Source organism: Vipera berus, assembly GCF_964194415.1.
Source record: "Vipera berus genome assembly, chromosome: 2".
In the NCBI taxonomy this organism is placed as follows: domain Eukaryota; kingdom Metazoa; phylum Chordata; class Lepidosauria; order Squamata; family Viperidae; genus Vipera; species Vipera berus.
The window spans coordinates 277,957,421-277,985,336 of record NC_138203.1 but is presented as its reverse complement, the minus strand read 5'-3'; the positions used below and the strand labels follow the sequence as shown (position 1 = coordinate 277,985,336).

At 45.6% G+C, this 27,916-nt stretch overlaps 1 protein-coding gene across 7 annotated transcripts in view; it reads right to left on the bottom strand.

Annotated features, from left to right (window-relative positions):
- Positions 1 to 5,696: 5,696 nt before the first annotated feature.
- Positions 5,697 to 27,916, bottom strand: part of LOC308661159 (uncharacterized protein) — a 46,214-nt gene continuing 23,994 nt past the window's right edge. For 4 of the 7 annotated variants that reach the window (XM_081315970.1, XM_081315969.1, XM_081315972.1 and 1 more), the window contains 4 exons: positions 27,820 to 27,908; positions 22,164 to 22,287; positions 13,906 to 14,022; positions 5,701 to 10,694 (listed from right to left, as the gene is read on the bottom strand). In XM_081315970.1, coding sequence (XP_081172096.1) covers positions 8,902 to 10,694; positions 13,906 to 14,022; positions 22,164 to 22,287; positions 27,820 to 27,908 — 2,123 coding nt within the window. In that variant the 3' untranslated portion in view covers positions 5,701 to 8,901. Of the gene's footprint in view, positions 10,695 to 13,905; positions 14,023 to 22,163; positions 22,288 to 27,819; positions 27,909 to 27,916 lie in introns of all 7 variants that reach the window. The other 3 variants (XM_081315975.1, XM_081315974.1, XM_081315973.1) reach the window with 3 other exon arrangements.

Here is a 27,916-nt window from a genome sequence, read left to right as displayed (position 1 = left end):
GGTCCCTTCCAGCCCTACGACTCTATGATTCTACAGGTGGGGGCGGGATGGGACAGGGAGAGAATTAGCTGCCAGATCTGTGAATGCTGAGTGTTTGTTTTAAACTGACACGTTTTCTATTGGTTTATAAAAAATAAATAAATTGATTTATATTTATATAATTCATCTTGCTTTGTATTTATATCGGATATATTTACGTTGATAAATTTTTATTATTGATTTATACAAACGCAATTTACATTTATACAATTGACACCGATGTATAGGTCCATTGATTGAATTTGTAGATTTCATTTCTTTGATGCAAGTTCTTTTGTGTTTTTATAAATGAAATTTATGTCTGATTAAATTTCACACTCTGCAAAGGTGAAAAGGCATTTCCCTTCCCCTCTTCAACTTTAACAGAAAGAAGGATGAGTGGAGGACCTCAACTGAGTCCTCTCCAGATTTGATGAAGAATATAATAATAATAATAATAATAATAATAATAATAATAATAATAATAATAATAATAATAATAATAACAACAACAATAATATTAATAACAACAACAACAACAACAACAATAATAATAATAATAATAATAATAATAATAATATAATAATAATAATAATAATAATAATAATAATAATAATAATAATAATAATAATAATAAGAAGAAGAAGAAGAAGAAGAAGAAGAAGAAGAAGAAGAAGAAGAAGAAGAAGAAGAAGAAGAAGAAGAAGAAGAAGAAGAAGTAGTTGGAAGGGACCTTGGAGGTCATCTAGTCCAACCCCCTGCTCAGGCAGGAAACCCTCTACCATTTCAGACCAATGGCTGTCCAGTCTCTTCTTAAAAACTTCCAGTGTTGGAGAATTCACCACTTCTGGAGGCAGGTTGTTCCACTGGTTAATTGTTCTAACTGTCAGGAAGTTTCTCCTTAGTTCTAGGTTGCTTCTCTCCTTGACTAGTTTCCATCCGTTGCTTCTTGTCCTGCTTTCAGGTGCTTTGGAGAATAGCTTGACTCCCTCTTCTTTGTGGCAGCCCCTGAGATACTGGAACTCTGTTATCATGTCACCCCTCGCCCTTCTCTTCATTAAACTAGGTAAAGGTAAAGGTTCCCCCGCACATGCGTGCTAGTCGTTTCCGACTCTAGGGGCCGGTGCTCATCTCCGTTTCAAAGCCGAAGAGCCAGCGTTTGTCCAAGGACGTCTCCGTGGTCATGTGGCCGGCATGACTAGACGCCAAAGGCGCACGGAACGCTGTTACCTTCCCACTGGAGTGGTCCCTATTTTTCTACTTGCATTTTTACGTGCTTTCAAACTGCTAGGTTGGCAGAAGCTGGGACGAGTAACAGGCGCTCACTCTGTTACGCGGCACTCGGGATTCGACCCGCCAAACTGCCGACCTTCTGATCGACAAGCTTAGCGTCTAACCCACTGAGCCACCAATTCCAGCAACCGTTCCCTATATGTTTTAGCCTCCAGTCCCCTCATCATCTTGGTTGCTCTTCTCTGTACTCTTTCTAGAGTCTCGACATCTTTTTTTACATTGTGGTGACCAAAACTGGATGCAGTATTCCAGGTGTGGCCTTACCAAGGCATTGTAAAGTGGTATTAGTACTTCACATGATCTTGATTCTATCCCTGTTAATGCAGCCTAGCACTGTGTTGGCTTTTTTGGCAGCTGCAGCACACGGCTGGCTCATATTTAAGTGATTGTCCACTAGGACTCTGAGATCTCTCTCACAGTTGATACTATTGAGCAAGGTACCACCTATACTATACCTGTGCATTTGATTTTTCCTGCCTAAATATAGAACCTTACTTTTTTCACAACTAAATTTCATTTTGTTAGATAGTGCCCAGTGTTCAAGTCTGTCCAGATCCTCCTGTATCTTAAGCCTGTCTTCTGGAGTATTGGCTATTCCTGCCAGCTTGGTGTTGTCTGCAAATTTGATGAGTTCCCCATCTATCCCCTCATCCAAATCGTTGATGAAGATGTTGAAGAGCACTGGGCCCAGAACAGAGCCCTGGGGCACCCCACTACACACTACACACTTCCTTCCATGTAGATGCAGTTCCATTGAGGACCTAGGGGTGACATGACAGCAGTGTTCCAGTATCTCAGGGGGCTGCCAGAAAGAAAAGGGGGTTAACTTATTCTCCAAAGCACCTGAAGGCAGGCCAAGAAGCAGCGGATGGAAGCTAATTAAGGAGAGAAGCAACCTGGAACTAAGGAGAAATTTCCTGACAGAACAATTAATCAGTGGAACGACTTGCTTCCAGAAGCTGTAGATGTTCCATTGCTGGAGATTTTTAACAAGAGAATGTACAACCATTTGTCTGAAATGGTATAGTCCAGGGGTAGGTAACCTTGGCTCTTTTATGACTCCTGGACTTCAACTCCCAGAATTCCTGAGCCAGCATGGCTCAGCTTGGAAACCTCTCCCTTTCCCCTCAGTGTGGCTGGCTCAGGAATTCTGGGAGTTGAAGTCCACGAGTCATTAAAAGAGCCGAGGTTGCCTACCTCGAGCTAGACCATTTGCCAGCTTTTCTTTGTATCTTTGCATTTTTATTTTCTATTGGCTTTCTGTTGTATTTCTAAGCTTGCGGAGACTCTCCTAAATTGCAGCGGAATAAAAATCTTAAATAAATAAACTCGCCCAATAAACACCAACAACAGGAGAAGATCCAACGATGGTTTTGATTTCCAAAGCCAGCAGCTTAGAACGAATCACCAGTTTCTTCACTTAGGAAAACCAAAAACAAGGCCCTCCAGGGTCTTCTACTGAATGCAGATCAAAGATATTTAAAGGATACGTCCATATTAAAAGGAGATCCCTCGATAGGGGAAGAATTGTTTTACAACTAATACAAGTCGTAGTCTTTTGACTTACAACCACAGTACCAACTGGAAGATTCTTTGTGAAGAGATGCTGCTGTTAAACCCAATGTGGTTCAGATGGTTCTTAAACAAGTAGCTGAGAGCCAATGACGACCGTAAGGCAGAGGTTCCCCAATCCCTGGTCCTGTGCTCGCTCACTCATGTAACTGTGGTTTAGTGAGTTTATTAATATTCCCTAGCAATTCCCTTCACCCAAAACTCAGAACTGTCCCAATTAAGTTCAGCCATGAGCAGGTCAAGATTAGTCCACAGAGCTATGGCCTAATAATCCAAGATGGGCAGGGTTTTCTCCTCTCGAGTAGTCTGGCTGTCCTCGGCTGCTCCTGCCTTTTCTCTGCCCTTTGTGGTATAATAATAATAATAATAATAATAATAATAATAATAATAATAATAATAATAATAATAACAACAACAACAACAACAACAACAACAATAATAATAATAATTTATTTATTTATTTTATTGGATTTATATACCGCCCTTTCCTGAAGGACTCAGGGCGGTTTACAGGGTATTTAAAAGAAAATCAGTACAAAAGTTAAAAACAATTAAAAAAGATTAAATCAATCCCTGAAAAAAAATAAAAAACCCCAATTAAAATTAAAATTCTCAGCCTGGGCCAGAGAGCTCGAAGAGCCAGGTCTTCAGGTCCCGGCGGAATGAACGGAGGTCGGGGGCAGTCCTAAGCTCCACGGGCAGCTGGTTCCAAAGGGCAGGCGCACCCACTGAGAAGGCCCTACCCCTGGGTGATAATAATAATAATAATAATAATAATAATAATAATAATAATAATAATAATAATAATAAGTAGTAGTAGTAGTAGTAGTAGTAGTAGTAGTTGGAAGGGACCTTGGAGGTCATCTAGTCCAGCCCCCTGGCCAAGCAGGAAACCTAGACCATTTCAGACAAATCACTGTCCAGTCTCTTCCTAAAAACGTCCAGTATTGGAGCATTCACAGCTTCTGGAGGCAGGTTGTTTCACTGATTAATTGTAATAATAATAATAATAATAATAATAATAATAATAATAATAATAATAATAACAACAACAACAACAACAACAACAACAACAACAACAATAATAATAATAATGAAAGGGACCTTGGAGGTCATCTAGTCCAACTCCCTGGTCAGGCAGGAAACCCTATACCATTGCAGACAAATGGCTGTCCAGGCTCTTCTTAAAAACTTCCACTGTTGGGAGCATTCACAGCTTCTGGAGGCAGGTTGTTCCACTGATTAATTGTTCTATCAGGAAGTTTCTCCTTAGTTCCAGGTTGCTTCTCTCCTTGGTTGGTTTCCATCCGTTGCTTCTTGTCCTGCCTTCGGGCGCTTTGGAGAATAGCTTGACTCCCTCTTCTCTGTGGCAGCCCCTGAGATTATTGGAACATATTGTTCTCGGATCTTTGCTGGCCGTCTGCCACTGCAACTTTCCCCAGCTGAAGCCTCCCCCAAATATCTTTTGGATGGCCATTCAGAGCCATTAATGAAATCAATTCCTGACGTGCCAGGAATGCGCTCAGCCTCCTCTGAACTGACTCGGAGGAGGAATCTGGGGAGTTGCCCAAGGGAGACATCATAGGTCCGTGTCCTGGAGTGAGGCCACAGCCCACTGGTCCCCCCAAGCAGTGGGTGAGTGCATGAGCACGAAGCTGCATTTGTGGCAAGCAGCGCGCGTGCTCACAAAACCATCCTCTCTCTCCCCCCCCCCTTCTGCTGCTAGTCCAGGGGTAGGCTACCTTGGCTCTTTTATGACTCGTGGACTTCAACTCCCAGACTTCCTGAGCCAGCACGGCTCAGCTTGGAAACCTTTCCCTTTCCCCTCAGCGTGGCTGGCTCAGGAATTCTGGGAGTTGAAGTCCACGAGTCATAAAGCGGCCTAGGCCAGGGGTAGGCCACCTTGGCTGTTTTATGACTCGTGGACTTCAACTCCCAGAATTCCTGAGCCAGCACGGCTCAGCTTGGAAACCTCTCCCTTTCCCCTCAGCGTGGCTGGCTCAGGAATTCTGGGAGTTGAAGTCCACGAGTCATAAAGCGGCCTAGGCCAGGGGTAGGCCACCTTGGCTGTTTTATGACTCGTGGACTTCAACTCCCAGAATTCCTGAGCCAGCATGGCTCAGCTTGGAAACCTCTCCCTTTCCCCTCAGTGTGGCTCAGCTTGGAAACCTCTCCCTTTCCTCTCAGCGTGGCTCAGCTTGGAAACCTCTCCCTTTCCCCTCAGCGTGGCTCAGCTTGGAAACCTCTCCTTTTCCCCTCAGCGTGGCTCAGCTTGGAAACCTCTCCCTTTCCCCTCAGCGTGGCTCAGCTTGGAAACCTCTCCCTTTCCCCTCAGCGTGGCTCAGCTTGGAAACCTCTCCCTTTCCTCTCAGCGTGGCTCAGCTTGGAAACCTCTCCCTTTCCCCTCAGCGTGGCTCAGCTTGGAAACCTCTCCCTTTCCTCTCAGCGTGGCTCAGCTTGGAAACCTCTCCCTTTCCCCTCAGCGTGGCTCAGCTTGGAAACCTCTCCCTTTCCCCTCAGCGTGGCTGGCTCAGGAATTCTGGGAGTTGAAGTCCCTGAGTCATAAAAGAGCCAAGGTTGCCTACCCCTGTGCTAGTCCCACAGAGCTGGGAAAATTGGGGAGCACTGCTTTAAGGGACGTTCGGGAATTTTTTGTGGTGTAAAGACACCGCAGAGGCATTCTCTGGAGCACAACAGTGTGTCTTTGACATATGGAGAGGTGCCAAAGGCTCAAACTGTTATTCTAATGGGAAGATGCTGTATTTAGCCGAGAAAAGAAACAGAAAGGAATACAGCGGCACACCCTCTTCAATTTACTGCCTCGGATGGAGGCAGAAACTCCATTTATTTACCAACAGACAAGCAACTGGCATTGTAACAAGGATCCTGTGCTTACAAGATGCTACTAGAGAAGTACAGTACACTTAAAAACATGGACAAGGTGAAAACAAGAAGACACGTAACTGTACACAACGCCTATAACGAAATGGATTATAGGATACTATAATTAATTCAAGTTACAGTGTACAACCAGTTCTTGACTTACAGCCACCATTGAGCTCAACATTTCTGTGACTAAGTGAGACAGTTCGTCAAGTGAGCTTTGCCCCACTTTTGCGACTTTTCTTCCCATGGTGTTGTTATGTGAATCACTGCAGCAGTTAAGTCAGTAGCCCGGTTGTTAAGTGAAACTGGCTTCCCCATGGACTTTTTGCTTGTCAGAAAGTCGCAAAAGGGGATTGTGTGACACACACACACAACCCCCGGACACTGCAACCTTCATAAAGACATGCCAGTTGCCAAGCATATGTATTTTGATCAGATGACCATTAGACCAGGGGTAGGTAGGCCACCTCGGCTCTTTTATGACTCGTGGACTTCAACTCCCAGAATTCCTGAGCCAGCATGGCTCAGCTTGGAAACCTCTCCCTTTCCCCTCAGTGTGGCTGGTTCAGGAATTCTGGTAGTTGAAGTCCACGAGTCATAAAAGAGCCAAGGTGGCCTACCCCTGGTATAGGGCAGGGGTCTTGGCCCTTTTATGGTCTGAGGAATTCTGGGAGTTGAAGTCCACAAGTCATAAAAGGGCTAAGGTGACCTACCCCTGATCATGGGGATGCTGCAATGGTCTTGTCAAAAAACGGTCATGTCACTTTTTTTCACTGTTGTTGTAACTTTGGACAGTCACTAAACAAAATGTTGTAAGTCGAGGACAATTCTGTACACATCCTTGAATCGATTGCCTCGGATCAAGGCACAAACTCATATAATTACCAAGAGGCAACGAACTGGCATCGTAACAAGGATCCTTCACTTACAAGATGCTACCAGAGAAATAGGTAAAGGTAAAGGTACCCCCGCACATGCGTGCTAGTCGTTTCCGACTAAGGGCCGCTGCTCATCTCCGTTTCAAAGCCGAAGAGCCAGCGCTTGTCCGAGGACGTCTCTGTGGTCATGTGGCCGGCATGACTGGACGTCAAAGGCGCACGAAACGCTGTTACCTTCCCACCGTAGTGGTCCCTATTTTTCTACTTGCATTTTTACATGCTTTTGAACTGCTAGGTTGGCAGAAGCTGGGACAAGTAACAGGCGCTCACTCTGTTACGTGGCACTCGGGATTCGACCCGCCAAACTGCCGACCTTCTGATCGACAGGCTCAGCGTCCTAACCCACTGAGCCACCACGTCCCAGAGAAATACGGGACAATTAAAAACGTACCGTACAGAACGCATATAATGAAATGGTCATCGGATATTTATAATTAATTCAAGCTACAGTATGTTCCGATTCATCACAAGGGAGTGGCTACATTCAAGAGCGGTCCAATTGAAAGCTAGATTTTAAAAATGGCATTTTAATAACTCTCCAACCCTGAGCAGTAAATCCATTGGTTTTGCTTCGTGCCAGCCGCCTTCAGATCTAATATGCGGGCCCTTGAATTTGAAATTTAATAAAGCCTGAATCTGTGGTCTAGTCCTGATGTCATTTAGAATTAGCTGCCTAAATCCCAACTTTTCTAACATCTTCTCTATGACAGTTCATACAAAAAGGCCACTAGAATCAAGTTATTGCAATTTCTACAGGTCAAAACATTCCTTCTTCTATAAAACTGGCCCGCTTGTGAAAAAAAAATCCAGCAACAGAATGCACGTACAGTATTAATTTTTTCCAAAAGAGATGCAGCTATAAAGCTGTGAAGCTTTTCAGTCTCCTCAAAAGCTGAGCAGAAGAGAGACTTCTATCCACTCAGCGCCAGACCAGAAAACTGCTTTCTACTCATTACGTTAGGATGAAATGAATAAATAGGATACAGTCACGTATCGTGCTACTCCACGGCTGAACCCTGGCGTGCTGAATAAGTCACAATTCATGGGATTCACCCAACACAGTAAACGAGATCAAGGTGGCTGGGTACCCATGTCCCTTCAAGTCAAACTGAAGGAAATAAACTCCAGAGTTGAATCCAAGCCAGTTATTTGTTTAGTGGTGTTGGGAAGACCAAACACCAAAAGTCACAAGAGACTCCGGAGGTCCATGCAGGGCCCAAATGTGGAAAGCAGCAGCTCTCTATCCCTTTTGTACATGCATAGGATGTCGTAACGTACAAGTAGTCCTTGAATTAGGACCACAGTTGAGGGCAAAATTGATGTGGCTAAGTGCAACATTTGCTAAGTGTGTTTGCCCCATTTTACGACCTTTGTTGCACATGTGTGTGTGTGGTTTCATGCACTGCCTGGACTCCACATGTGTGTGGATGGGACTTCACTTTCCTTTCTTCCTTCCTTCCTTCCTTCCTTCCTTCCTTCCTTCCTTCCTTCCTTCCTTCCTTCCTTCCTTCCTTCCTTCCTTCCTTTTCCTTCCTTCCTCCCTCTCCTTCCTTCCTTCCACATCCTAGTCAATCACCGAATTGCTCAATGTTTGGGAGATAATTTGTGCATAAAGATCAACCCGAGATTCTTCAAGACGGATCTGAACAGAGTCGTCTAACCCATTCTCCACAAAGTAATTTCCCCGATTTAAATCCTACAAAGCTGGTAGGAGGCTTGCGGTGGAAAAATGAGCGGAGGACACCTGTTCCAGGACTTTTCCCCAGCTCTTTGCATCTCTTTGCAGTTTGGCAGGGAAGACGCACCATTTTGATCCAGGAAGTGACCCAGGAGAGAAGAAAGGCAAACCCTAACCCTTGTCCCAAAGCTGCTTTTTTTCAGGAGGCAACTGGACTTTCTTGTTTTCTTCGAAGAAGCTTCTCGGGTGAGAAGTGAAGCGTCTGCAAAAAGAAAAACAAGAAAATCCAGTTGCCTCCTGAAAAAAGCACCTTTGGGACAACCGTGACTTGGAGGGCTGAGTATCTCCGTGGTCATAACCCTTCCCTTCCTCTAGCGTCGACTTTTCCAGACATTACTTGAGGTCTCCCACTGTTCCTCTCAGGTTTCCCAAAATTAACTGGGAAATCCTGTCCAAGCTATCCCTCGGTCAGACTTGCCATTCTCGTTTCCATCTCTTTTTTTGCTAAGAAGTGGGCTAAGCAGCAGCTTTTTCAAGTCTTCCCACATTTCTCAATCTGGACCTCCAGTCTGGTCTTGGAGGACCACGTGACGGGGAGAGGCTGCAAGGAAGTGAAGGCTCCACGCTTTCCTCCTCGTGCCTCTTCTCGTGTTTCACGCGGGTGGAGTTGCGCTTAAAGCTTTTGCCACAGCTGTGGCAACGAAAGGGCTTTTCTCCCGTGTGGGACCTCTGGTGAGAAATCAGGTGCGCCTTTTGAACAAAGCCGGCCTCGCAAAGCAAGCATTTGAAGGGCCTGTCCTTGGTGTGGGTTCTCCTGTGCACAATGAGGTGGGTCCTCTGGCAGAAGCTCTTCTTGCAGCTGGAGCATTTGTACGGCTTGTCTCCCGTGTGGATCCTCTCGTGCTTGACGAGGGACGAGTACAAGCCGAAGCTCTTCCCGCAGTCGGAACATTTGTGCGACTTCTCACCCGTGTGGGATTTCTGGTGCCTCCGAAGGTCGGGCATCCGGGTGTAGCTTTTCCCACAAGCCGAACACTTGAAAGGTTTGATCCCCCGGTGGGTCCGTTGGTGGGAATAGAAATGGGAGCTCCGGTGGAAGGTTTTCCCGCAGTCGGAGCAGCTGAACCGTTTCTCCTTTTTGTGCGCTTTCCTGTGTTCGGTAAGATGGGACGGCTGGCTGAAGACCTTCCCGCAATCCGAACATTGATAGGGGGTGGTCCTTTGGTGCATCTGCTTGTGTTTCAGAAAGGGGATACCCTGATTAAACACTTTCCCACATTTGGGACACGTTTTTGGTTTCCTTCCTTTGCCGATTCCTGGCCGAAGGAGGACTTCGCTGGTATTTTGTTGGTCAATGGGAGAAAGAATTGATTTCTCTTCTCTGGTCCTTTGTCCAGCTTCCCTCTGTCTTTCAGATTTGCGTTGAGGATAAGTTGTGGGCTCCTCTGGGCGAAGCCCCGCGTCTTTTCTCAAAGCACCTTGAGCTACCATTTCCTCAACATTTGCTGGCTGGAGATTGTTTTCCTTCTCTTTCTCCTTTTCTTTCTCCATCTTCTCCTTCTCCGTCTGCCTCTTCTCCTTCTTTTTCCCCTTCTCCATCTTCTCCTTCTCCGTCTGCCTCTTCTCTTTCTTCTTCTCCATCTTCTCTATCTCCATCTTCCTCTTCTCCTTCTCTTTCTCCTTCTCCTCCTTCTCCATCTGCCTCTTCTTCTCCTTCTCCATCTTCTCCTTCTCCTTCTCCATTTGCCTCTTCTTCTCTTTCTCCTTCTCCATCTTCTCCTCTTTCTCCTTCTCCGTCTGCCTCTTCTTCTTCTCTTTCTCCATCTTCTCCTTCTCCTTCTCCCTTTGCCTCTTCTTCTCTTTCTCCTTCATCTTCTCCTTCTCTTTCTCCATCTTCTCCATCTCCGTCTGCCTCTTCTCCTCTTTCTCCTTCTCCATCTTCTCCTTCTCTTTCTCCATCTTCTCCATCTCCGTCTGCCTCTTCTCCTCTTTCTCCTTCTCCATCTTCTCCTTCTCTTTCTCCATCTTCTCCATCTCCGTCTGCCTCTTCTCCTCTTTCTCCTTCTCCATCTTCTCCTTCTCTTTCTCCATCTTCTCCATCTCCGTCTGCCTCTTCTCCTCTTTCTCCTTCTCCATCTTCTCCTTCTCTTTCTCTATCTTCTCCATCTCTTTCTGCCTCTTCTCCTTCTCTTTCTCCTTCTCTGTCTCCTTTTTTTCCTTCTCTTTCTCTTTCTCCTTCTCTGACTTCTCCTTCTCCATCTCTTCCTCTGTCTTTCCCTTCTCCTTGCTCTTCTCTTGCTCCTGGGATACTACCATAAACAATGGGGGGGGGGGAGAAAAAAACTCAGTGAGTAAGTTCACCCCATTGGTCACCCCAGGATTTAGTTGACACCCAAATCTCATATAGGAGCTGAAAGCGATTTAGCTCATTCGCACTAGGCTATCAGAGCTTATCACTTCCAGCTATTTCTTAAGGGTATGCAAAGTGCTTTAAATTCAAATCACTTTGAATCAGTCTGTAAGTTGAGCCATGGCAAATGGACGTTGCTAATGCCTTGGTAAGATCACACTTAGAATACTGCATCCAGTTTTGGACACCATGTTATAAAAAAGATGTAGAGACTCTGGAAGGAGTGCAGAAAAGAACAACCAAGATGATTAGGGGTCTGGAGGCTAAAACATATAAGGAACGGCTGCTGGAATTTGGTGTGTTGTTGTTGTTAGCTGCGAAGTCGTGTCCGACCCATCGCGACCCTATGGACAACATTCCTCCAGGCCTTCCTGTCCTCTACCATCTTCTGGAGTCCATTTAAGCTCAAGACTACTGCTTCAGTGACTCCATCCAGCCACCTCATTCTCTGTCGTTCCCTTCTTCTCTTGCCCTCAATCTTTCCCAGCATTAGGCTCTTCTCCAGTGAGTCCTTCCTTCTCATTAGGTGCCCAAAGGATTTGAGTTTTAGCTTCAGGATCTGGCCTTCTAAAGAGCAGTCAGGGTTGATCTCCTCTAGGACTGACCGGTTTGATCGCCTTGCAGTCCAAGGGACTCGCAGGAGTCTTCTCCAGCACCAGAGTTCAAAGGCCTCAATTCTTTGGCGCTCAGCCTTTCTTATGGTCCAAGGAATTTGGTAAGTGTAGTTTAAAGAAGAGAAGGGCGAGGGGGGACAGGATAGCAGTGTTCCGATATCTCAGGAGCTGCCACAAAGAAGAGGGAGTCAAGCTATTCTCCAAACAGCCTGAGGGCAGGACAAGAAGCAATAGATGGGAACTAACCAAAGAGAGAAGCAACCTAGAACTAAGAAGAAATTTCCTGACAGTTAGAACAATTAACCAGTGGAACAGCTTCGCCTTCAGAAGTAGTCACTAGGGCCTTTTTAGAAGAGACTGGACAGATACTTGTCTGAAATGATATAGGGCCGTGGTGGTGAACCTATGGCACGGGTGCCACAGATGGCACGCAAAGCCCTCTCTGTGGGCATGCACGCCATCGGCCCAGTCCTAGACTTTCAGCTGGGTTTTATAAAACCTTTTCGCTTTAGGCCTCTGACGCCATGTGCAAAAAAAAACAAAGTTTCAATCAATCAATCAATTTCAACTTCTCGCAGGAAAAAAAAAAGATCTCGGAAAGTTGGAATTGATTGATTGAACTTTTTAGTCCCACCCAGTCTGCCGTTACCACGCCCACCCAATGGGCCACACCCACCCAGCACCCGACTATACATAAGTGGCTTTTGGGTTGCAGTTTGGGCACTTGGTCTCCAAAAGGTTCGCCATCACTGGTATAGGGTCTCCTGGTTGAACAGAGGGTTGGACTAGGGTTGGACCTCCAAGGTCCCTTACAACTCTGTTATTCTGTTCTGTTTTAGACTTCTTTTCTTGTCGGTTAATATGTTTTGCTGCTTATCCAAGTAGCTTCTTCAGAGAAGCAGCTTCTTCTTGGATAAGCAGCGCAATGTTTTGAATCAACACGAAAAGAAGTCCAGTTGCCATGACTCAATTTCCAGACAACTCTAGCTGGGTGACTGAGTGTTAGGTAGATGACTATGGCCTAACTGGTTGGGTTGGCAATATAAATAAACTATGATTGTATTGTTGTAATAGAACTGTATTGTATCACTTTAAATGTGTGATGATTGGCCAACACTGTTTTTCCAACGGCCATAAGAGGGAGCTAGAGACATAGCTTCTTTCTCTCTGTTACGTTTGCTGTTACTTACTGATTATTGTGGTTTGTGGGTTTGCTACTGTTTGCTAAACCTGAAGAACTGTGTTTTGACTTACCGACTGGTAAGAAGATTTTGTATTGGATAATCCTTGGACTAATGTTATTTGCTATCATCTCTTTACTCATTTATGACCTGGACTGATTTTTTTTTCTTGGACTGTGCTATTGTATTATTCCACAAGTAAAAATTTTTTACACACCTCAGTGTATCTGTGTGGTTGCTGCGTAAACTTGACTACTCTCAGTATTCTTTTTTTCTGTGCAAGCTCTTGTTAGCTCAAGAGGTACTCTGCACATCCTTATCACTGAGAAACTTCATCGACACTTTGAATCGGAAAGATATGACTTCGAGTTTGAAACATCCTACCTCTCATGCAAAATTAGAGCAAGCCAGAGCAGAGGAAAACACCCTTTGTTAGCTGCAGGTTAACAATAATAATAACAATAATAGAGTTGGAAGGGACTTTTGAGGTCTTCTAGTCCAACCCCCTACTCAGGCAGGAAACCCTATACCATTTCAGACAAATGGTTGTCCAGTCTCTTCTTAAAAACTTCCAGTGTTGGAGCATTCCCAACTTCTGGAGGCAGGTTGTTCCACTGGTTAATTGTTCTAACTGTCAGGAAATTTCTCCTTAGTTCCAGGTTGCTTCTCTCCTTGATTAGTTCCCATCCGTTGCTTCTTGTCCTGCCTTCAGGTGTTTTGGACAACAGTTTGACTCTCTCTTTTTTGTGGCAGCCCCTGAAATATCGGAACACTGCTACCCTGTCCCCCCTCGCCCTTCTCTTCATTAAACTAGACCTACCCAATTCCAGCAACCGTTCCTTGTATGCTTTAGCCTCCAATCCCCTAATCATCTTTGTTGCTCTTCTCTGTACTCTGAGTCTTAACATCTTTTTTGCATCGTGGTGACCAAAACTAGTGTGGCCTTACCAAGGCATTGTCAAGTGGTATTAGTACTTAACGTGATCTTGATTCTATCCCTCTGTTAATGCAGCCTAGCACTGTGTTAGCTTTTTTGGCAGCTACAGCACACTGCTGGCTCATAGTTAAGTGATTGTCCACTAGGACTCCGAGATCCCTCTCACAATTGCTACTATTGAGCAAGTTACCACCTATACTATACCTGTACATTTGGTTTTTCTTGCCTAAATATAGACCCTTACTTAGTTCCTTTGCTGATCCCCATCATTTCCCATTCAAACAATTGCAAACGCAGCCTTTGGGCAGATTCCTGTCTTCTTGGGGACAGTCTACCCTAAGCTGATGTTAACATGATCCATAGCTTCATTTTTCCCACCTGTAATGCCGACTTCCTGATTGTCCCCTTTCTCAGAAAGTTGAGAGCGTAGTCCCAAAACAGCTTGGTCTTCTTCTTCCATCCAGGAGTTTGGACCCAAACCGGTGAGCGAGAGAACTAGTACAAAAATAAAATCCGAGAAAATAAAATGTTTTATTGAACCATCTTATACGTCTGAGCATAAAATGAGCAACAGCAATGTAAAGGCAACGCGAGTATAGAATAGAAGTAGTATTAAATGTCTTTTGCCCCGTCACCTTACACTTCGCTACCATGCCATGAACTCTGGGGAGGGTGGATGCTTGGGGGCAAACGAAAGTAACTGCTGTATGTCCCCGAGATGCTACTTAAAGGTCACTTCACCCGGCTGGGAGACAAAGGCAGCTAAATACCAACCTATGCTTGAAATGACCGTTCTGAAAACATCTTACTTGAACCGGATTGGTCATTGAGGGGAGGAGGGTTTCAGCGATGGGAGGCAGATAAGAGAGGGAAACGTTGAACTTAGGGATTTTGGTGCGAGATTCTCATTTATGGCTAAGCACTACTGCAATAAGGGACGCGGTGGCTCAGTGGGTTAGGACGCTGAGCTTGTCGATCAGAAGGTCGGCAGTTTGGCGGGTCGAATCCCGAGTGCCGCGTAACAGAGTGAGCGCCTGTTACTCGTCCCAGCTTCTGCCAACCTAGCAGTTCGAAAGCACATAAAAATGCAAGTAGAAAAATAGGGACCACTACGGTGGGAAGGTAACAGCGCTCCGTGCGCCTTTGGCGTCTAGTCATGCCGGCCACATGACCACGGAGATGTCCTCGGACAAGTGCTGGCTCTTCGGCTTTGAAACGGAGATGAGCACCGGCCCCTAGAGTTGGAAACGACTAGCACGCATGTGCGGGGGAACCTTTACCTTTACCTTTTTACTACTACAGTACACTTGACTTGTAATAAAACTATGCCTTTCTCAGCAAATGGAGCCAAGGATTCTTTCTGTTTAGAAGTTTAAGTGGTGGCAGGTCTGACAGTTCTAACTGAGGCAACTGTTCACTGATTGGCTTTCTAAGGGCATACAAATTGCACAGTAAGGTAAAAGAAATAGTATTCAGAGTGCCACTTCTTAACTATTTTTTTTGGGGGGGCAGGAAAATGACTCGTGAAGAAGGACCTTTTTTATAATACGTCTCCATACCTAAGATATGCAGATGATACCACTTTAATGGCAGAAAGTGAAGAAGAACTAAAGAGCCTCTTGTTGCGGGTGAAGAAGGAGAATGCAAAAGTTGGGTTGAAACTAAACATTAAGAAAACCAAGATCATGGCATCCGGCCCTCTCAATTCCTGGCAAATAGATGGGGAAGAAATGGAGGTAGTGACAGATTTTATTTTCCTGGGCTCCAAGATCACTGCAGATGGGGACTGCAGCCAAGAAATTAGAAGACGCTTGCTCCTGGGGAGGAAAGCCACGGCAAATCTAGACAGCACACTGAAAAGCAGAGACATCACCCTGTCAACAAAAGTGCGTATAGTCAAGGCTATGGTCTTCCCAGTTGCAACGTATGGCAGTGAAAGTTGGACCATAAGAAAGGCTGAGCGCCAAAGAATTGAGGCCTTTGAACTGTGGTGCTGGAGAAGACTCCTGCGAGTCCCTTGGACTGCAAGGCGATCAAACCGGTCAGTCCTAGAGGAGATCGACCCTGACTGCTCTTTAGAAGGCCAGATCCTGAAGCTAAAACTCAAATCCTTTGGGCACCTAATGAGAAGGAAGGACTCACTGGAGAAGAGCCTAATGCTGGGAAAGATTGAGGGCAAGAGAAGAAGGGGACGACAGAGAATGAGGTGGCTGGATGGAGTCACTGAAGCAGTAGGCGTGAACTTAAATGGACTCCAGAAGATGGTAGAGGACAGGAAGGCCTGGAGGAACGTTGTCCATGGGGTCGCAATGGGTCGGACACGACTTCGCAGCTAACAACAACAACAATCAAGATTTTATTGTAGGCACCCCTGTAGTTATCTCTGAAACCTAATTCTGTCTGAAAAGGGTAATGTCAGGCTCGAAATATCAGGGCCACCCATTAAATTGACTTATTGCTCATGCCTATGCACAGGAATCTAGTCAAGTTAACGGATAGCACTATTTTCGCACTAGATAAGGGTCAACAGAATTCAAGAGGGGTTGGACTTAAGACCATTTGTGGCTATGTACTGATTCTAGGCTGATTCCAGTTTTGGCTCCGTCCCCACATTCTGCCATTCCTTCTCCAACAAGGGAAAAATCTAAGTCAATTCGTTCTGGGCAGAAACAGGGATTCTTCATTTCCCCCAAACTCTTGGATTTTAAGAGTATGTTTAGGAAATTTGCTCGCCAAACATGACAACACTTAGCTCATTCGGAAAGAGGTCAAAAAGCACGGCCAGGACTCCCTGTAAATCCGATGAAGAACGGCTGAAAAAAGCAAAAGCTAAGGAGAGACATCAGTCTTGCAATATTCGAAGGGAAGAAGGTTGGGGTTAATTCTCCACAGTGCCCCAAGGACAAGAGGGAAAATCCTTATGGACTAGAAAACCCTTACGTCAAGTTTCCGACGTATGAGCTTTTCAAGTGACTCTGAGGCATTGTTTACCTTAAAGGTCCTTTATTAGCCCAATACACCGGCAAATGCTTGCTTGAAGGAAGCTGGAATCTGAAATGGCATGGGTCCGGATTACTTACGGGAGCACCTGCTGCCGGCGTCATCTTCCCTTCGTCCTGTGCGCTCCCACAGAGAGGTCCTCCTCAGGGTGCTGCCGGTCAGAGAGTGCCGGCTCGCGGCCCCCAGGGGGAGAGCATTCTCTGTGGGCACGCCAGGCCTTTGGAATCAATTACCAGTTGAGCTCCGGATGGCTCCCGACCTTCGCTCTTTCCGCCGTGATCTGAAAACTTACCTATTTGAACAAGCCGGCCTGGTCTAATGGGTTTGGGGTATTTTAATTAGTAATTGTTAATTATTTATTGTAATGGGCTAGTTCTATTTAATCTTATTTTTAACTTTTGTATATTGTATTTTTATTGTATTTTCATTGCCCTGTGTACCGCCCTGAGTCCTTCGGGAGAAGGGTGGTGTAGAAAATAAATAAATAAATAAATAAATAAATAAATAAATAAATAAATAAATAAATAAATAAATAAATAAATAAATCTCCGCCCCCTTGCACAATATATTAAACACAATTCTCCACCTATTTTTGTCATTAATCATATTCTCCAATTAACTTAAAGAATTAGTTTCTCTTCCGTTAGACAACCCAAGTTCTTATCTTCTTTAATTTCAGAGGGCCTTGAGGTACAATCTTCCTCCTCCCAGCCTTAACCCTATCTCTTAAAGCAATACACAAGTTTTAACATATGAAACAGCTGCTTATAATAATAATAATAATAAGTAATAATAATAAGTTGGAAGGGACCTTGGAGGTCATCTAGTCCAACCCCCTGCTAAGGCAGGAAACCCTATACCATTTCAGACAAATCTTCATCTCTAATAATAATAATAATAATAATAATAATAATAATAATAATAATAATAATAATAATAATAATAATAATAATCCCCTTCATGGATTACTGCCTTGTCGTGGCGAAGGGGCTTGCGTAATTCAATGAAGCTATGAGCTATGCCGTGCAGGGCCACCCAAGACGGAAAGGTCATAGCAGAGAGTTCTGACAAAACGTGATCCACTGGAGAAGGAAATGGCAAACCACTCCAGTATCTTTGCCATGAAAACCCTATGGACAGTACCAAAAGGCAAAACAATATGACGCTGGAAGATGAGCCCCTCAGGTCGGAAGGCGTCCAATATGCTACTGGGGAAGAGCAGAGGGCTAGTACTAGTAGTGCCAGAAAGAATGAAGCGACTGGGCCAAAGCCGAAAGGACGCTCAGCTGTGGATATGTCTGGTGGTGAAAGGAAAGTCCGATGCTGTAAAGATTCTTTCTCCATAGGAACCTGGAATGTAAGATCCATGAATCAAGGAAAGCTGGATGTGGTCAAACAAGAGATGACAAGACTAAACATCGACATCTTAGGTATCAGCGAACTAAAATGGACAGGAATGGGTGAATTTAATTCAGATGACCATCAGGTATACTACTGTGGGCAAGAATCCCTCAGAAGAAATGGAGTAGCCTTCATAGTCAATAAAAAAGTAGGAAAAGCAATACTGGGATACAACCCTCAAAATGACAGAATGATCTCAGTTCGAATCCAAGGCAAACCATTCAATATCACAGTAGTCCAAGTCTATGCCCCAACCACCAGTGCTGAAGAGGATGAAATTGACCGGTTCTATGAAGCCCTACAGCACCTTATAGAACTAACACCCAAAAATGATGTCCTTATCATCATGGGAGATTGGAATGCTAAAGTAGGAAGCCAAAAGATAACCGGAATAACAGGCAAGTTTGGCCTTGGAGTACATAATGAAGCAGGGCACAGGCTGATAGAATTTTGTCAAGAGAATACGATGGTCACAGCAAACACTCTTTTCCAACAACCCAAGAGACGGCTTTACACATGGACATCACCAGACGGTCAACACAGAAATCAGATTGACTATATGCTCTGCAGCCAAAGATGGAGAAGCTCTATACAGGCAGTAAAAACAAGACCAGGAGCTGACTGTGGCTCAGACCATGAGCTTCTTGTTGCAAAGTTTAGGCTTAAATTAAAGAAAGTAGGGAAAAGCGCTAGGCCAGTCAGGTATGAATTAAATCATATCCCTGTTCAATATACAGTAGAGGTGACAAATAGATTTAAGGAATTAGATCTGATAGACAGAGTGCCTGAAGAACTATGGACAGAGGTTCGCAACATTGTACAACAGGTAGCAACCAAAACCATCCCAAAGAAAAAGAAATGCAAGAAAGCAAAATGACTGTCTGAGGAAGCTTTGCAAATAGCTGAGGAAAGGAGGGAAGCGAAAGGCAAGGGAGAAAAAGAAAGGTATGCCCAATTAAATGCAGAATTCCAAAGAATAGCTAGAAGAGATAAGAATGCCTTCTTAAATGAACAATGCAAAGAAATAGAAAAAAACAATACAATAGGGAGGACCAGAGATCTTTTCAAGAAAATTGGAGAGATGAAGGGAACGTTTCATGCAAAAATGGGCATGATAAAGGACCAAAATGGCAGGGACCTAACACAGGCAGAAGAGATTAAGAAGAGGTGGCAAAATTACACAGAAGAACTATACAAGAATGAGCTTAACGTCCCTGATAATCACAATGAGGTGGTCACTGACCTCGAGCCAGACATCCTAGAATGTGAAGTGAAGTGGGCCTTAGAAAAGCTGAGCAACAACAAAGCTAGTGGAGGTGACAGTATTCCAGCTGAGCTATTCAAAATCTTAAAAGACGATGCAGTAAAAGTGCTACACTCAATTTGCCAGCAAATTTGGAAAACTCAACAGTGGCCACAGGATTGGAAAAGATCAGTTTACATTCCAATTCCAAAGAAAGGCAGTGCCAAAGAATGTTCAAACTATCGCACCATTTCTCATGCTAGTAAAGTTATGCTTAAAATTCTACAAGCTAGACTCCAGCAGTATGTGGATCGAGAACTACCAGAAGTACAGGCAGGATTTCGAAGAGGCAGAGGAACTAGAGATCAAATTGCTAACATACGCTGGATCATGGAGAAAGCTAGAGAGTTCCAGAAAAACATCTACTTCTGCTTCATTGACTATGCTAAAGCCTTTGATTGTGTGGATCATAACAAACTCTGGCAAGTCCTTAAAGAGATGGGCATACCAGACCATCTTATTTGTCTCTTGAGAAATCTATATGCGGACCAAGAAGCAACAGTGAGAACTGGACACGGAACCACTGATTGGTTCAAAATTGGGAAAGGAGTCCGGCAAGGCTGTATAATGTCGCCTTGCCTATTTAACTTATATGCAGAGCACATCATGAGAAAGGCAGGGCTAGATGAATCAAAAGTTGGAATTAAGATTGCCGGAAGAAACATCAACAACCTAAGATACGCAGATGATACCACTCTAATGGCAGAAAGTGAAGAGGAACTAAAGAGCCTCTTGTTGCGAGTGAAGAAGGAGAGTGCAAAACTTGGGTTGAAACTAAACATTAAGAAAACCAAGATCATGGCATCTGGCCCTCTCAATTCCTGGCAAATAGATGGGGAAGAAATGGAGGTAGTGACAGATTTTATTTTCCTGGGCTCCAAGATCACTGCAGATGGGGACTGTAGCCAAGAAATTAAAAGACGCTTGCTCCTGGGGAGGAAAGCCATGGCAAATCTAGACAGCACACTAAAAAGCAGAGACATCACCCTGCCAACAAAAGTGCGTATAGTCAAGGCTATGGTCTCCCAGTTGCAATGTATGGCAGTGAAAGTTGGACCATAAGAAAGGCTGAGCGCCAAAGAATTGAGGCCTTTGAACTATGGTGCTGGAGAAGACTCCTGCGAGTCCCTTGGACTGCAAGGCGATCAAACCGGTCAGTCCTAGAGGAGATCAACCCTGACTGCTCTTTAGAAGGCCAGATCCTGAAGCTAAAACTCAAATACTTTGGCCACCTAATGAGAAGGAAGGACTCACTGGAGAAGAGCCTAATGCTGGGAAAGATTGAGGGCAATAGAAGAAGGGGACGACAGAGAATGAGGTGGCTGGATGGAGTCACTGAAGCAGTAGGCGTGAGCTTAAATGGACTCCAGAAGATGGTAGAGGACAGGAAGGCCTGGAGGAACATTGTCCATAGGGTCGCGATGGGTCGGACACGACTTCGCAACTAACAACAACAACAACAACAACAACAACAACAACAACAACAACAATAATAATAATAATAATAATAATAATAATAATAATAATAATAATAAGTTGGAAGGGACCTTGGAGGTCATCTAGTCCAACCCCCTGCTAAGGCAGGAAACCCTATACCATTTCAGACAAATGGCTGTCCAGTCTCTTCTTAAAAACTTCCAGTGTTGGAGCATTCACCACTTCTGGAGGCAGGTTGTTCCACTGGTTAGCTGTTCTAACTGTCAGGAAGTTTCTCCTTAGTTTTAGGTTGCTTCTCTCCTTGACTAGTTTCCATCCGTTGCTTCTTGTCCTGCTTTCAGGTGCCTTGGAGAATAGCTTGGCTCCCTCTTCTTTGTGGCAGCCCCTGAGATATTGGAACACTGCTATCATGTCACCCCTCACCCTTCTCTTCATTAAACTACACATATCCAATTCCAGCAACCGTTCCCTATATGTTTTAGCCTCCAGTCCCCCAATCATCTTTGTTGCTCTACTCTGTACCCTTTCTAGAGTCTCGACATCTTTTTTACATCGTGGTGACCAAAACTGGATGCAGTATTCCAGGTGTGGCCTTACCAAGGAATTGTAAAGTGGTATTAGTACTTCACGTGATCTTGATTTTATTCCTCTGTTAATGCAGCCCAGCACTGTGTTGGCTTTTTTGGCAGCTGCAGCACACTGCTGGCTCATATTTAAGTGATTGTCCACTAGGACTCCGAGATCCCTCTCCCAGTTACTACTATCGAGCAAGGTACCACCTATACTATACCTGTGCATTTGATTTTTCCTGCCTAAATGCAGAACCTTACTTTTTTCACCATTGAATTTCATTTTGTTAGATAGTGCCCAGTGTTCAAGTCTGTCCAGATCCTCCTGTATCTTAAGCCTATCTTCTGGAGTATTGGCTATTCCTGCCAGCTTGGTGTCATCTGCAAATTTGATGAGTTCCCCATCTATCCCCTCATCCAAATCGTTGATGAAGATGTTGAAGAGCACTGGGCCCAGAACAGAGCCCTGGGGCACCCCACTACACACTTCCTTCCATGTAGATGCAGTTCCATTGAGGACCACACGCTGAGTACGGCCTGTCAGCCAGCTACGAATCCATCTGGTGGTGATGCTGTCTAACCCACATTTTTCTATCTTATCAAGTAGTAGGTTGTGATCTACTTTATCAAATGCCTTACTGAAGTCCAAGTAATATCTTATATCTACAGCATTCCTCTGGTCCACTAGTTTTGTCACTTGGTCAAAGAATGCAATAAGGTTTGTAGAATGCAATAAGGTTTGTCAAGCAAGAACATTCGATGTTAGCAGCGTTGACACCTTAAGGGTCCCTTCGAATCGTAGGATTCTATGATTCTGCTGAGCAACTTCCAGGATGTTACCTCAGCCAATTAGATGGCTACGAAAGGAGCTGGAACCCAACAGATCTGGAAGTAGAAGAAAGAAACAAAAACCCAGGGATTCTTACCGAGAGAGGTCACATTTTCATAATTCTCCTGCATCACTTCCTTGTACAAGACTCTTTGACCGGGATCCAAGAGAGACCATTCTCCTTCGGAGAAGCAGACAGCAACCTCCTGAAAGGAAACGGGCTAGAAGGAAACAACCAGAAGCGTATTCAGCCAGGGAAGAAACCAGGCAAAAGTGAGCCATTTAATCAAAAGAAGCACCAGCCTGGTGGATTGAGAGAGGTGGCCAATCAGAGACAAGCACTCGCTGCATTCCCAAGTTTGCTGATAGGACGGTCTACCTGGGAAATCAACTAGACGAGAGAGCGCCGTGTTCAGGGAAGTGGGGGCAGCAGGACTTCCTGAAAATAGGAAAGGGACCACCCACAAACCTTCTCCAATTCCAGCCATCCCATCTTTTGCCCTTTGAGTTGCCTGGAAGTTGAGATGGGAGAAAGTCAACCTGGAGGGCAACAGCTGGAGCTGAGATGTTGGAGCAGTGCTAAAGCCCCCTGGGGGAAAGAGTGCATAAAGTCCTCAAAGCAAAACAGCATGAGGGGGCCCAGCAATCTGGTGGCTCCCAGGATCCTCTCCAAGCGATACTTGACGATGCAGCTGGACAGGGGTGAAATGAAGAGAAGGCTCCCACAATAACAATAAAGTTGGAAGGGACCTTGGAGGTCATCTAGTCCAACCCTCTGCTCAGGGAGGAAACCCTCTACCATTCCAGACCAATGGCTGTCCAGTCTCTTCTTAAAAACTTCCAGTGTTGGAGCATTCACCGCTTCTGGAGGCAGGTTGTTCCACTGGTTAATTGTTCTAACTGTCAGGAAGTTTCTCCTTAGTTCTAGGCTGGTTCTCTCCTTGACTAGTTTCCATCCGTTGCTTCTTGTCCTGCCTTCGGGCGCTTCGGAGAATAGCTTGACTCCCTCTTCTTTGTGGCAGCCCCTGAGATATTGGAACACTGCTATCATGTCACCCCTCACCCTTCTCTTCATTAAACTACACATACCCAATTCCAGCAACCGCTCCTTACCGTATTTTCCGGCGTATAAGACGACCCCCCCAACTTTTGAGATGATTTTCAAGATGTTTCATCTTATACGCCGGAAAATCAGCGAGCCTGTTAAGGCACGCCCTCCCCTCTCACTGTGGAGGAAGCAGGGCAGGCTGGCATCTGGCGGGAGCCGGCAGGGCAGTCCTGCGCACGCGCGCGCTCCCCGGCTCCTAAGGAGTCCTCGGGGAGCCATGGCGGGCGCCTCACGCTCTTCCTTCTTGAGGCAGCATCGGCAGAGCCGTCCGGCGTCAGGCGGGAGCCGGCAGGGCAGTCCTGCGCACGCGCACGCTCCCCGGCTGTTAAGGAGCACTCCACAGTAATACCACAGTGGTATTAATACTTCGCGTGATCTTGGTTCTCTCCCTCTGTTAATGCAGCCTAGCACTGTGTTGGCTTATTTGGCAGCTGCAGCACACGGCTGGCTCATATTTAAGTGGTTGTCTACTAGGACTCCGAGATCCCTCTCACAGTTGCTACTATTGAGCCAGGAACCACCTATACTATAGCTGTGCATTTGATTTTTCCTGCCTAAATGTAGAACCTTACTTTTTTCACCACAGAATTTCATTTCGTTAGATAGCACCCTCTTCTTCGAGGCTGCCCATTTTCTTCGCCCATCTTCTTTTGGGTCAGGAGTTTTTTGTCCTCAACCTGTTATGTGGCACTGCCGGGGTGGCAGGCATGCAAGGGGGACTTCTCCCTCCAGGGGTGGGGGGGGGAGAAAGATGCATTCTCCAACTGGCTCTTCCCCTTCTCTGGGCTGGGCTGCAATCTCGCCCGCTGCTTCTGCGCCTCCTCCTTCCTCCTCCAACTTGCACAAAAAAGGAGAAGGCAGGGGGTGGGGCAGGGGTTTTCCCCAAACCCGAATGCTCCGAGAAGGGGTTTCCCTTCCTTGCCTGCAGCCCCACCCTGTATTGCTGGCATCCTCCACTGGAGAAATCCCTCCACTGGAGAAATCGCTAGGCGCTTGGAAGCCCCGCGCGTAGTGCTCGGAATCCTCGTGCGGGGGGCTCAGAAGGTGCTCAGAAGCCCCACGTGGGGCGCTTGCAAGGTGCTTGAAAGCCCCGAGCAGGGGGCTCGGAAGGCGCTCGGAAGCCCCACGTGGGGCGCTCGGAAGGTGCTTAAAAGCCCCGAGCAGGGGGCTCGGAAGGCACTCAGAAGCCCCGCACAGGGCGCTCGGAAGGCGCTCGAAAGCCCCGAGCAGGGGGCTCGGAATGCGCTTGGAATCTGTCCCGCTCACGTGCATGTTCGCCTTCCACGCTGTGCCGCCACTGCTGCCGCCACCCGCAATCTGCCTGGCCTCCCCTCCACCTGTTTTGCGCAGCTCCTCCTGGGCCCCCCGCGCATGCCATTAACCCTCCCACCACCATGCAGGGTAAGGTTGGCACCCTCGCCCAGATGCCCTCACCTCCCCCAAGCATTTTTTTTACTAACCTGCTTTCAGCTGCATTCCATTTCTCCGTTTGCTTCTCAGCCTTCGCCACATGTTTGTGGGAGTATCGGTAAAAAAGAAAAAAAAGTTCCATGAGACTTTCTAACTCCTCGCGAGATCTCAGGAGAAGTTATAAAGTCTCATGGAACTTTTATTTTTTGTCCCACAAATGAGTGGCGAAGGCTGAGAAGTGAATGGAGAAAGAGAATGCAGCTGAAAGCAGGTTAGTAAAAAAACGTGCTTTTTTACATTTTTTTTTACATTTTTTTTAAAGTGCTGTTCAACCTGTCCTACGCATAGTGTTGTGGCCCCGACCCCCACGCCTGTCCTAACCGAGGAAGAGGACTCTGAGGATGATGGGGAGGAACTGGCAAGGCCTCCCTCTCCGGGGCCCTCCTCTCTGGCAAGGCCTCCGTCTCCATCTGAAGGCCGACAGGAGCAGCCTGGGAGTAGCCAGGCTGGGTGCCAGGCTGGGACGGAGCTCGAGCAGCTGCAGCAAATACAGTCTAGTGAAGATGACTCATGGCTGGGCCCTCGAGAAAGACGCAGGGCCAAGCGTTTGCAGCAACGTAGGATGAGTAGGAGGGGCAGGGAGTAGCTGAGTCATTGAGCCACACCCCATAAGGTACAAAAAGGGGGTGTGGCTGCTCTCAGAACTTTGTGACGAACAATTTAATTCAACACTGCTTCTGGTCACGTCTGTCGGATTTCTCTACCTGTGTGAACCCTGGTCTGGATTCTGTGACTACGCTTCTTCATCTCTGATTTTGGTTTGTTTGCCTGGATTTTCTTGGACTTACTTGTTGGCAGTTATCTCATGTCAGCGAACGTTTGAGATAACTAGCTTATTTTTGGCTGACTGTGGGTAGCTTGCTGCCAAGACTTTATCGGACAGCAATTATATTGTGATATAAAGACTTAACCATTTTTCTTAGTACCTGCTTGTCTGTTTGTTTGTACCTTGAGGGTGGGGGAACAGAACACATACCACCAGCCAGGTGCTTGCGTACCACTAGTGGTACGCGTACCACCAGTTGAAAAGCCCTGCTCTATGGAAACCTAGCACCCGTATGTTCTTCCCAAAACGGTCCCATGGTGGTGACATTGTCCAATCAAAATCCCAGCCCTATCGATCAATATCTGGCCACAACCTACTGGGATCTCCCAAAAGTCAAGACTAGAATCCACAAGTTCCTTCCTTTTTTTTCCCTTTTTTCTTTTCACCTCTGGGAACCATAAAACAATTGTATTTCTTTTCAAAGATATCATTCTTTTCCTTAGCAAAATGCTGCTAAGTGATTGACTCTTATTATCGGTGTACTATTAATCTTTCTTGGGGGGAGAATCTTATCCACAGGGGTTACTTCTTTCTTCGCTACTTTCTTTACTACTTTCTTAAAACCATTTTTCCTGTCAGGACCCTTCCTCACTTTTAAAACTTATGAAGAACTCCAAAAGAGCTTTTGGTTGTAACTTTTGGTTAATACAATTTTAGTTGTATTTAATTGTGGGTTAGACAGCATCACCACCAGATGGATTCGTAGCTGGCTGACTGGCCGTACTCAATGGAACCACAATGGAACCGCATCTACATGGAGGGAAGTGTGTAGTGGGGTGCCCCAGGGCTCTGTTCTGGGCCCAGTGATCTTCAACATATTCATCAATGATTTGGACGAGGGGATAGATGGGAAACTCATCAAATTTGCAGACGACACCAAGCTGGCAGGAATAGCCAATACTCCAGAAGACAGGCTTAAGATACAGGAGGATCTGGACAGACTCGAACACTGGGCACTATCTAACAAAATGAAATCCAACGGGGAAAAAAGTAAGGTTCTACATTTAGGCAAGAAAAAACAAATGTACAGGTATAGTGTAGGGGGTACCTTGCTCAATAGTAGCAACTGTGAGAGGGATCTCGGAGTCCTAGTGGACAATCACTTAGATATGAGCCAACTGTGTGCTGCAGCTGCCAAAAAAGCCAACACAGTGCTAGGCTGCATTAACAGAGGGATAGAATCAAGATCACGTGAAGTACTAATACCACTTTACAATGCCTTGGTAAGGCCACACCTGGAATACTGCATCCAGTTTTGGTCACCACGATGTAAAAAAGATGTTGAGACTCTAGAAAGAGTACAGAGAAGAGCAACAAAGATGATTGGGGGACTGGAGGCTAAAACATATAGGGAACGGTTGCTGGAATTGGGTATGTGTAGTTTAACGAAGAGAAAGATGAGGGGGGACATGATAGCAGTGTTCCAATATCTCAGGGGCTGCCACAAAGAAGAGGGAGTCAAGCTATTCTCCAAAGCGCCCAAAGTCAAGGCAAGAAGCAACGGATGGAAACTAATCAAGGAGAGAAGCAACCTAGAACTAAGGAGAAACTTCCTGATAGTTAGAATAATTAACCAGTGGAACAACCTGCCTCCAGAAGCAGTGAATGTTCCAACACTGGAGGTTTTTAAGAAGAGACTGGACAGCCATTTGTCTGAAATGGTATAGGGTTTCCTGCCTGAGTAGGGGGTTGGACTAGATGACCTCCAATGTCCCTTCCAACTTTACTATTATGATGATTAATTGTATTAAAAATTAACACTGCCACATTCACTGCCACTACTGCTTCTTGGGATTATTTGATGGGATTGTAATATTTTTTTTAACACAGTTGGGCAAATACAGGTAAGTCCTCGAGTTACGACTCCAATTGAGCCCAAAATTTATGTTGCTAAGTGAAACGTTTATTGGGTTTTGCCCCACTTTACAGCTTTTTTTTGCCACAGTTGTTAAGCGAATCACTGCGGTTGTTATGTTAGCCACACGGTTGTTAACTGAATCTGGCTTCTCCATTGACTTTTCCTGTCAGAAAGCCGTAAAAAGGGGATCGATCACATGATTCCAGAACACAGCAACCGTCACGAATACGAATCATTTGCTAAGCGTCCAAATTTTCATCACGTGACCGTGGGGATGCTGCAACGGTTGTTGTAAGTCACTTTTTTTCCCCCAGCGCTGTTGTAACTTTAAACGGTGACTAAGTGAACGATCGTAAGTCGAGGACTAACTGCAATTTTGATTTCGCAGAGCCCTGAGAGAGTCACCAGGCTACAAGATCTGCCAGCCACCCCAAGATTCCTTCTTCGCCATCACTGGCTCCTCCCCTTTCTCACCTGGAACGTCTCCTCACCTGAGCCTGCTGGGTCAAAGCCAGCCCCCCTCCAGTCCTCCTGCAGGATTGGAGAAAGCGAAAGTACCCTGTGGATTTTTCTTGGACTCCTGAGGAA